Genomic DNA, 10,459 nt, shown 5'->3' on the forward strand with positions numbered 1-10,459 from the left:
CCAAGCAGCTTGAAGGTCAGCTGATAATACTTTGTCTAGTCAGCCAAAATGTAACACTCCTCCCTTGCCTTCTGCACTTGATTTTTCTATAAAAAGCTGTAAGAACGGAGCAGTGCTCTACCGGAGGCGTGTGACTGCGAGACGTCCCACAGGAAATTCTCTGCGCCCAGGCATGGGTCCTTGGGCTTCTTGCCTCGGAAGCGAAGTAGCCGACATCTCGGGAAAGTGAGGATGACCCTTTCAAGCCTGTTCACCTGACAGCCTTTCTAGGCTACAAGGCTGGCATGACCCACATCGTGCGGGAAGTTGACAGACCAGGATCTAAGGTGAACAAGAAGGAAGTTGTGGAGGCTGTAACCATTGTGGAAACCCCACCCATGGTGGTTGTGGCCATTGTGGGATACGTAGAAACCCCACGAGGACTCAGGACCTTCAAGACCGTATTTGCTGAGCACATCAGTGATGAGTGTAAATGTCGTTTCTATAAGAACTAGCACAAATCTAAGAAGAAGGCTTTTACCAAATACTGTAAGAAATGGCAGGATGACATGGGCAAGAAGCAGCTGGATAAGGACTTCAACAGCATGAAAAAGTACTGTCAAGTCATTCGCATAATTGCCCACACTAAGATGTGTCTGCTTCCTCTGCACCAGAAGAAGGCACACTTGATGGAGATCCAAGTGAACAGGGGCACTGTGGCTGAGAAGCTAGACTGGGCCCGAGAGAGGCTGGAGCAGCAGATTCCTGTGAACCAGGTGTTTGGACAGGATGAGATGATTGATATCATTGGGGTAACAAAAGGCAAAGGGTACAAAGGGGTGACCAGTCGTTGGCACACAAAGAAATTGCCCTGCAAGACCCACAGAGGGCTGCGTAAGGTTGCCTGTATTGGAGCCTGGCACCCTGCCCATGTGGCCTTCTCTGTGGCTCGTGCTGGGCAGAAAGGCTACCATCATCGAACAGAGATTAACAAGAAGATTTACAAGATTGGTCAAGGCTATCTGATCAAGGATGGTAAGCTGATCAAGAACAATGCATCTACTGACTATGACCTGTCTGACAAGAGCATCAACCCACTGGGTGGCTTTGTCCATTATGGTGAGGTGACCAATGACTTCGTCATGCTCAAAGGCTGCGTGGTAGGGACCAAGAAGTGAGTGCTTACTCTTTGTAAGTCCTTGCTGGTGCAGACCAAACGGCGGGCTCTAGAGAAGATTGACCTGAAGTTTATTGATACCACCTCCAAGTTTGACCATGGCCGCTTCCAGACCATTCATGGGACCACTCAAGAAAGACTGCATTGCCAAGGAGGAAGGTGCTTAATGCCAGAAGCAATTTGCACAGCTGGTGGGGGTCTCAATAAAAATATTTCCAGTGGGGGGGGGGAACAGAGCAGTGTCACAGCTAGGCTCCTGAGTCTTTTCTGCGGCTCTGTTCACAATCAGCCTAGAGCAAGTGTTCAACAAACCGTCAATGTCTAATTCAGGTCGATGTCTGAATGGTTTATGCCGCTGTTCTTGGACTGTAACAAAGTATGCATGCCTATGTGTCCATTGTGTGTGTTCACATGCAAATGTGTGCCCCCACATGCTGAAGCCACAGTACTCTCAAGCATCTTCCTCAACCACACTCTTGAGACCTCTCATTGAACTCGGAGTTTGCCCGTTTGGCTACACTGTGTGGCCGGCATGCCTCACTGTTCCTCCTGTCTCCATCTTTCCAGTGCTAGGATTACAGGTGTGTGCCACCATACCCGAATGATATCCGTGGGTGCAGGGATCCAGACTCCAGGGATACTGACAGCTATCTTCCCCAGCTCCAGCGGGCTTTTTCTCCCCCTTTGGGGCCTGGACCAAAACATGTAGGCCAGGCTGGTCTCAAACTTGTGAATGCTGGGATAGATGGGATATAAGGGTGTGGACTATGACACCCAACCTTTCAGCAGCCTAATCTTTTGGGTTTGGGGGGTTTGTTTTGTTTTGTTTTGTTTTTTGAGACAGGGTTTCTCTGTGTAGCTCTGGCTGACCAACTCACTCTGTAGACCAGGCTGGCCTTGAACTTTGCCTTCTTTTACCTCCCAAGTGCTGGGACTAAAGACGTGTGCTACCATGGTGGGCAAGCTCTTAATCTTAAGAGCTGCTCCTCCACCTCCGACCTGCTTCAATCTAATGCTGAGGCCATTTGTCTTACATACCCAGTGTGAACAGAGGAAATACAGAAAGAAGGCAAAAACTAAGAGAATATGAAAAAGAAATGTGCCTCACCCTAGCATCTAGCTTGCCTTTCCAGCTCTGGCTCTACCTCCCTGGGTAACTGACATCCTGCTTGGCAGAGAGAAACACGGATGCGGGTAACTGGCATCCTAGTTGGCAAGCTGAGACATGAATGATAGGCAAGTTACCCGACTACATTTGAATAACCCAACCAATGGGAACGGGATAAGGGTGCCACAGACACACACGCCTAAGAAGTCCCCCATCCCTAAATCCTGGTGGGTGGGAGGGCGTGGCACAGCTGTCTGTGGATTTCAGGCTGAAAATCTCTGTGGCATCTGGCCTGGGGTTGCAGTTTAGCTCCTCAGAATATTCTGCAGTCTTGATCGATCAGTAGCGGCCTGAGTACAATGAATTTCTTGACATCTGCCTAAAGGCTAAGATGAAGTCTGTGCTGTTGTCCGTGGCTGGTCAGGCTTTGCTGCTTAATTCAGTGAAGATCGTGTTTTTCTAGGCTCTTGTGACTGATTGGGTTGTTTTGGCTTTTCCAACCCCAACAATTCACACAGACATCTTTCTCTCATTTTCTTTACTTCTTAACATTTGGGGAGCTGAAGAGATGTCTTTAGGTCTTAAGAGCACCCACATCAAAGGCCTTGTGTAGGCTGGACAGCATCACTGAGCTGTATCTCCTGCCTCTGTTTTGTTTTTGAGACAACCAACCTACTTCAGACTTGATAGTGATGGATATTCTTGGTTGTCAGCTTGACTACGTGTAGAATGAACTGCAATCCAGAAAGGGAGGCTCACCTGTGAAATTATATGTATATATGTACAAATATATGTATATTTGGCTTGGTTTGAAGGGGGTGAATCCACTTCTAGTCCAAATCTATGAGGTAGAAAGATAAACACCTTGATCTGGATCTTTGAGGCAGGAAAACACATGCCTTTGATCCAGATCTTGAGGGGAGAAGACACACCTTCTGCTGGAAGCCTATATAAGGACATGGGGAAAGGGAAGTTTTGCTCTTTGGCTCCTTGTCCTCTCCTTGCCCGAGTCTATTCTTTCACGAGATTCCAGTGTCTACTGAAAACCAGCTGAGACACCCAGCCTCATGACTGAGCAACTTCTGGATTCTTGGATTTTTCTGCTCATAGCCATTGTTGGATTAGTTGGACCACAGTTTTAAGTCATTCTAATAAATCCCCTTTCTATATTTATAGAAAGAGATATTCACTCTGCTACTCTAGAGAACCCTGACTAATGCAGTAAGTTTAAACTCCTGACCTTCCTACCTCTACCTATTCTAAGTATTATGGCCAACATGCCCAGCTGTCTAAGCCTCTTTTCTTTATTTTTTTTAAATGTGTGTAAGCATTTGTTTGCATGTGTGAATATATAACACATTCATGCTTGGTGCCAGAAAAGGACTCAGATTCCCTGGAGCTGGGGTTACAGAGGGTTGTTGGCTGCCCTGTGTGGGTTCTGGCAACCAAACCAGGTTGGCATAGGTCTTCTTAACCTATGCCAACTATCCAGGCCCTCTCTCTCTCTTACTCTATCTCTTTTTCTTACTTTAAAAAACTTAAAAATTTGAAGCTGACAGACATATGCCAAAGCAACACTCAGATGTACATAAAATGTAAAAGCTAATACATTTTTAAATTGTCAAACATAAAAATGTTTCTAAAAATTTCTTTTGAGGCAGGGCCTCACTAAAGTTGCTTAGTCAGGTTATGAGCTCTGAATCCTCCTGCCTCAGTCTTCCAAGTAGCTTTAATTATAGGCTTGTGTCACCTAGCCCAGTTGATTTACCTTTAAATGCTAATTGAAGGTTTCAGTAGCCTGGAGTCTGTGAACAAAAGTCAGAGGATCCTCTTAGCTGAGATGGAGAAAAAAATCCTCTCATTTGCCTCATCCTGTTCTGCAAACTTCCCTTGAGACTAACATCATGTTAATATCTCACAAAGGTTGCCACGTCTGTCCTCACGAGCTGCACAGACATCTTGAAATTTATACTCTTTGACTTAAAACAGATGGTACCCATTGACTTGCCACGGGAGATATTATAATCAAAATTGGAGTGTATGTATGAAACTCAAATTCTGCAAAGTATGTACCTGCCTCTGTGCAGGGAGAAAGGAAGCCATGAACATTGGCTGGAGACCTCTCCTGAACACAGTAGTCCACTTAGCTGCTGACTAGATGTTTTTGATGATTGCCTGAGCCTGGCTGGCTGGAACTTAGTTTCTATGTTAAACAGACTTGACATTCGTCCTTGTAGACCAACTAGGGCTATGGAAGACTCTGTCTCATGAATAAATAGATAGATAGATTACAGACAGACAGACAGATAGTAGAATAGACAGAGAGAGACAGACAGATAGTAGATAGATAGACAGACAGACAGAGACAGACAGATAGATACAGAGCAATCTAAGATTGTGGTTCATGGGTAGAGTAGTTACCTAGCATGCAGAAGGCCCTAGGTTTAATCCCCAAGTGGGTGGTGGATGCTTTCCAGGCAGCCCAGCTATATGAGAGGACAGTGAAGAGGACGGGAGAGGGGAAGGGAGGAGGAGGCCAGAGGAGCAGGAGGCAAGGACACCTGCTCAAATAGAGCTAACCGGAACCACTGCAAAGCCAGTCCCTGCCGGCCCTGTCAGCACACACTGAGCTCTCCTTGCAGGCCCATGCTGCTTTGGGACAGGAAGTGGCTGGATGCTGCCCTCATCCTGGGGACCTTGCTCCTGATGAGTTGACCACGGTTCTTTCTGTGCAAACTCTAACCCAGTGCACAGGTGTAGGTCCAAAAAAGTGGGGAAGAAAAGGAGGTTCTTGGGGAATCCCAAGCCCATTCCATTTGGTGACAAGGACCACACAGGCTCACATACATGCACATAGTTTATTGAACACAGCACTACAGGCCATTAGGGCTTTGCCTCCCCCGGCCTAGGGTCACCTGGTATATTGGTCCCTCCAGGTGGGTGCACTTGGCTGAGAGGAGGTGGTAATGTAGGGATGCAAGACCGAGCTCAAGCATTCTACCACTCTTACTCATCTTTTTTTCTTGTCATCTTCATCATCATCATCATCATTGTCATCACTGTCATCTTTGTCATTATCATCTTTTTTTTGGTCATTGTCTTCATCATCGTCGTCATCATCATCATCATCGTCATCTTTGTCTTTATTTTTTTCACTGTCTTTGTCTTCGTCTTCCTTATCTCTGGAAATGTCCAAGCCGTCCATTGGCCTTCTTGGAGGCTTCGGGGAGACCAAGTTATCTGGGCCATGTTCCCATATGAACCCCATCCCTTTGATACAGACGCCTGGTAAGAGCATACCATTGATAGTCACTAGATGTTTGTTTGAATCTCCTGTGTCCTCAAAGGGTCGGCCACCTTTAACACCAAAGGAAGCCACACGCCTCTTGTTGGTAATGAAGTTCAGGGAATTCAGGCAGATTGATACGCTGCCTTCCACCTTTGTCACGTGCTCCCCATCCTCCAGAAGAAAGTCTTTGTAGTTTAGTGACGGGTAACCATAGGTATCACTCCAGAAATTGCCAAACCTCAGCTGGATGCTGGAGAAAAACCAAATCAGCACAACCTCAGGATGCCGGTTCTACTCGTTCTCACATCTGCACCCTGTCCCAGTTTCCAGTTCACAGTTCCGTCTCCACAAGTGCCCAGCTCTGATATGGCAGCCTGGAGTCCCTCTTTCTGCCTCTCAGACACATCCCTCCTCATAAGACCTCAGAGAGTCTGGCCCTGGTCAGGCTTCTGTGCCAGGGTGGCTAGGTCTACTCCTGCAGCCCATTGTGAGCCTGAAACTTTTTTAGGGTCTGACTCATAGCTTCCCCTCTGGAGCCTCCTCCCCTATTAGTCCCAGATGAGGCAGCAGCCACACTGACCAGGGATGGACCTTACAGGCAGAGACCAGAGAGACAGGATCTCCCCTCCTTGTGTTGTCAAGTAGGAACAGGAGAGCCCTGAAAGCTGTTCTGCTGAGCAACCAAGCAAGATGACCACCCAGGGCTTCTAGACCCTGCCTATCACCCGCCTCTTTCTTTGCTTGCAGGGTGTGACGCGTACCAAAATCAGACTCCAGATAAAATGCAAAAAGGGTGTCTAATTCAATTAGATAATCATGAGTAATTTTCAGTACAAGTACATCCCATGTTGCATGGCTTATTTGCTCATCTTTGACATTGAGCTGTCATTTATTTTGTGCAGCTGTGTGTAAGAATGTATTTGTGTATGTCTATCCATGTAGGTCCACATGTGCCAAGGCCTCAATGCAGGTGGGAGGGAAAATGTTGGGATTTTGTTCTCTCCTTCACTATGTGGGTTCCATGGATGAAACTCAGGCGGTCAGTCGGGCCAGCAAACAGCTTTACCCGCCAGAGCCATCTTGCCAGCCCTCACCTCTTTGGTGATGCTGGGGAGTGAACCTAGGGTCACACATGTTCTAGGTGAGCCCCTAGCTACATTATCCATCTTTTTTCTCTCTCTCCTTTTGCTCTTTTTTTTAAATTTTAATCGAAACAGGATCTCACTCTGTCACCAGAATTTCCTTGAATTTTTTGTTGTTGTTGTTGTGTTTTGTTTTGTTTTGTCTTTTGTTTTTTGTTTTTTCTGAGACAGGGTTTCTCTGTGTAGCCTTGGCTGTCCTGAACTCACTTTGTAGGCCAGGCTGGCCTTGAACTCACAGAGATCCACCTGCCTCTGCCTCCTCAAGTGCTGGGATCACAGGCGTGCGACACTGCACCCAGCTCTGACCCTTGCTTTGCTTTCTATTCTGAGACAGGGTTTTACTACATTGTCCAGGCTGACCTTGAAGTGACTCTGTAGCACAAACTAGCCTTGTTTTTGCTATCCTCTAACATCTGCTGTCTGGGTAGTTGAGAATACAGGAGTGGGCCACCGGGCCAGGCTCCAATATTGCACCTTTAAGGTATAACCATGTTCTCTCCAACAGGATGAGATGGAGGACTCCAAGCTTAAGGCCAGCCTGGGCTACATAGTGAGATCCTGTTGCATAAAACTGAAGGCTGTAGACAAAGCACCCTGGTATGTCTTAAGTTCAACCCCCTGTACCCTAAAAAGGGAAAGAACTAGTGTATCTGTGTTGTCCATATTAAATTGTGTTTGTAGGCGAAGTGCACGTGTGTGCTTGCCCTTGTGTGTATCAGTCACTCTCCACCTGGCTCTGTGTGTGTGTGTGTGTGTGTGTGTGTGTGTGTGTGTGTGTTTTATGCATGTATCTGTCTGCCTGTGGCACTCTAGGAGAACAACAGCTCTCAAGAGGCAGAGAGTGGTGAGGATAATCAAGACCTGCTTGTCCCGAGGGAATGGCTGCCCCTTCTGGAGCAGAGGAAAGGTCCAGAGTGGCTGAGTCAGCAGCACATTTCATGTCTTGTGAAGACAGGGATGTCTCCGTGTGAGCAGTTTCTGTCATTACCAAGGGGCGCTAAGGCCTCCAGTGCTCCTACTCACCCCTTGATGTGTCTTGATGGTGTTAAGAAGATCCGGATGCCTTTGAGTTCCCCATGATGGTTGCCAATAATATAGAAATAGGTGCCAAAACGATTGCCCAGGATGTCTGGAAAGGGGAGGCAGTAGAGAGTGCTCAGGAGCACTCCCTCACTCAGAGACCCTTACACCCAGGACAGGATTCAGGAGGTGAATGCCACAAAGGAGGCTCAGGTACTCACTCTGGGCTCTGCAGGCGGAACTGGCTAGAAGAGCCAATGTCATCAACAGCAGCATGGCTGCTGAGGGTTTGGGGCACAAGTCTGATGCTTAGAAGCCGCAGCAGGGAGGAGGTAGCAAGAACTTCAGAGAGGCTCTGAGGAAAAGACATCAGGTATAAGGGATCCCCACAGCCCAGACTGAGACAGGGGAACATTCGGGAACCCTTTTCTCCATAGGCTCAAAGGCTCAGAAGAGCCCAGGGATGGTTTCACCCACAAGTCCCCACTGTGACCCCCAAAACGCCACCGTGCTAACATTCTGACTAAGCTCTGAGCAAGACACCTCCTGTTATCATATTACACTGTGCTCCCCAAAGTCTAAAGGTGCTCCTGGAGAAACCCCATATTCCAACCCATCCATCCATCCATCCATCCATCCATCCATCCATCCATCCTCCATCCTCCATGGTCCAGCCTCTAGAATGGCTCAAGCCATTCTCCCTTTCCTCTTGTATCTTGTTCTCTGGCACCAGGCTGGGTCTCTGCTCCTTCCTTACCTGTGCTGTGTGGCCTGAGCTCCTTGGCTTGTCCCTTTATATCCTGATGCCACTCAGCCATAGCGGCTCTGGGAATGATTTCTGGAAATGCCTTGTCAGCTGGCCTTCAGAAACTGAACTTCTGCCCAACCCTGAAAGCAAGGCATGCATGTGGTTTAAAACTCTGTACTCAACCTGTTTCCCTCCTGTGTACTCACCTTGTTTAAATTTATCTTGCTTTCAAAAAAATAATGTCACCAACCTTACTCTTTCTTGGACTCCCATATAATCAAGTTTTACAAGCTAAATTGAGCAAGTAATTTTAATCTTGAACTGTGTTCTCTATTTTTCCTTTAGAACTCTTTCCCCTGCCAGGATCCAGGATGATGTGTGTGTGTTTGCCTGTAGCGAGAGATTCATTTGCTGAGAATAACAGCTTGAAGACAACCTTGAAGATAACAAATACCTACCATAAATGTTGGAAGCAACATGCAAATCCAGGGTGACAGCATTTGTTTGCTGATTTTGTTTTGTCTTGTTTTGTTTTGTTTTAGTGCTACATAGGGTCAGTAAAGAAATGCTGGTAAAGAAATTCCTTCCCTTGTGAAAATTAAAATCTTGGAAACTATTCTTATGACAAAAATTCCACATAGCTCTCACCCCCTTGTTTCAATATGCCATTCAATAAACATGAGGGTGGCCTTCTGCTGAGTAGGAAGAGGGTAGATGGGGTCTGCTATGCTCTTGCTTTAAATGACTGTGCTAAAAATAAGTTTGGGGTTTCACAAAGCTCCCCAACATGGCAAAACCTTCCTTCTGATCGGAAGCGCGTGCCACTGACAAAAGCCAGAGATCAGGCAACTCCCACAGGAAACTCAACAGGCTGTTACCCCAGTGCGAGGCTTTTGTTAGCTGGGGGAAGACCTCCGATCTCCTTTGTTTGGTTTTTCGGGTTGGTTAGTTTTAAAAGAATCCGGTGCAAAAGAAATGAGGGAAAGCAGGAAGGGGTGGGCTGCTCAAATTCTGGGAATGAAGCAACCGCTGGATAAATAAGTCTTCCTAGGTTCCGAATAAAGGCTGGAGAGACACACAAAGGTTAGCAGCCCGTGTCACTCTCAGAGGACCAGGGTTCAGTTCCCAGGACCTACATGATGGCTCACAAACTCTGTAACTCCACATCCCTGCTATCCGATTCCCTCTTCTACTCACTATGGGGACCATTCACACATGTGAACACACACACACATATGCAAAACACTTATACATGTAAAACAAAATAAAGCTCAAAATACTTTTTAGGTGACGGACTTAGTGGTGGCCTGTAATCCTGTAACGCCTGTAATCCTGGCACTCTAGGAGGCAGAGGCAGGTGGATCTCTGTGAGTTCAAAGCCAGCCTGGTTTACAGAGTGAGTCTAGGACAGCCAAGGCTACGCAGAGAAACCCTGTCTTGGAAAAAAAAAAGTTTTCCATACAGCTTTCCAAATGATGAATATTAACACTTTTAATAAATATTTTACTATGTGAGGGGGTCATTAAAAAATTTACATAAACATTTTACAGCATCGAGGAGGTTGAATGATATAAATTCATTATAGTAAATAAAAGTTTAATAGTATTTGACAGGAACAATTAATATTTAATGTTTCTTATAAACTTATTCTCTGATTTTTGTTTGGTGTTGTTTTTGTTTTGTTTTGTTTTGTTTTGTTTGAGACAGGGTTTCTCTGTGTAGCCTTGGCTGTTCTGGATTCCCTTTGTAGACCAGGCTGGCCTCGAACTCACAGAGATCCACCAGCCTCTGCCTCATGGAGTACTAGGATTATAGGCATGCCCCACCACGCCCCGCTTCATCCTCTGATTTCTAAGCATCTTTTTCTTCAAACTCATTAACAAAGTATCTGTTGTATCATGAAATAAGAAATGTGTGTGTGTATGTACATATTTTATTTTAAAGCAAAATTCAGAATCTTTGACTTGCTCGGGTCACATGTCTCAGCACAGATTGA

General features: G+C 46.3%; 1 protein-coding gene and 1 pseudogene across 1 annotated transcript; one reads left to right on the top strand and one right to left on the bottom strand.

Moving 5' to 3' along the window:
• The first annotated feature begins 227 nt into the window (after positions 1 to 227).
• LOC110553038 (large ribosomal subunit protein uL3-like) lies at positions 228 to 1,347 on the top strand (annotated as a pseudogene).
• Positions 1,348 to 5,274: 3,927 nt separating this feature from the next.
• Zg16b (zymogen granule protein 16B) lies at positions 5,275 to 8,065 on the bottom strand. The gene is made up of 3 exons (XM_021644732.2): positions 7,937 to 8,065; positions 7,719 to 7,824; positions 5,275 to 5,803 (listed from the first exon to the last, which is right to left on the bottom strand). The coding sequence occupies exons 1-3, from the start codon at positions 7,989 to 7,991 to the stop codon at positions 5,275 to 5,277; spliced, it is 690 nt and encodes a 229-aa protein (XP_021500407.1). The 5' UTR covers positions 7,992 to 8,065.
• Between the last annotated feature and the right edge of the window lie 2,394 nt (positions 8,066 to 10,459).

This window comes from Meriones unguiculatus, chromosome 11, assembly GCF_030254825.1.
Source record: "Meriones unguiculatus strain TT.TT164.6M chromosome 11, Bangor_MerUng_6.1, whole genome shotgun sequence".
NCBI lineage: Eukaryota > Metazoa > Chordata > Mammalia > Rodentia > Muridae > Meriones > Meriones unguiculatus.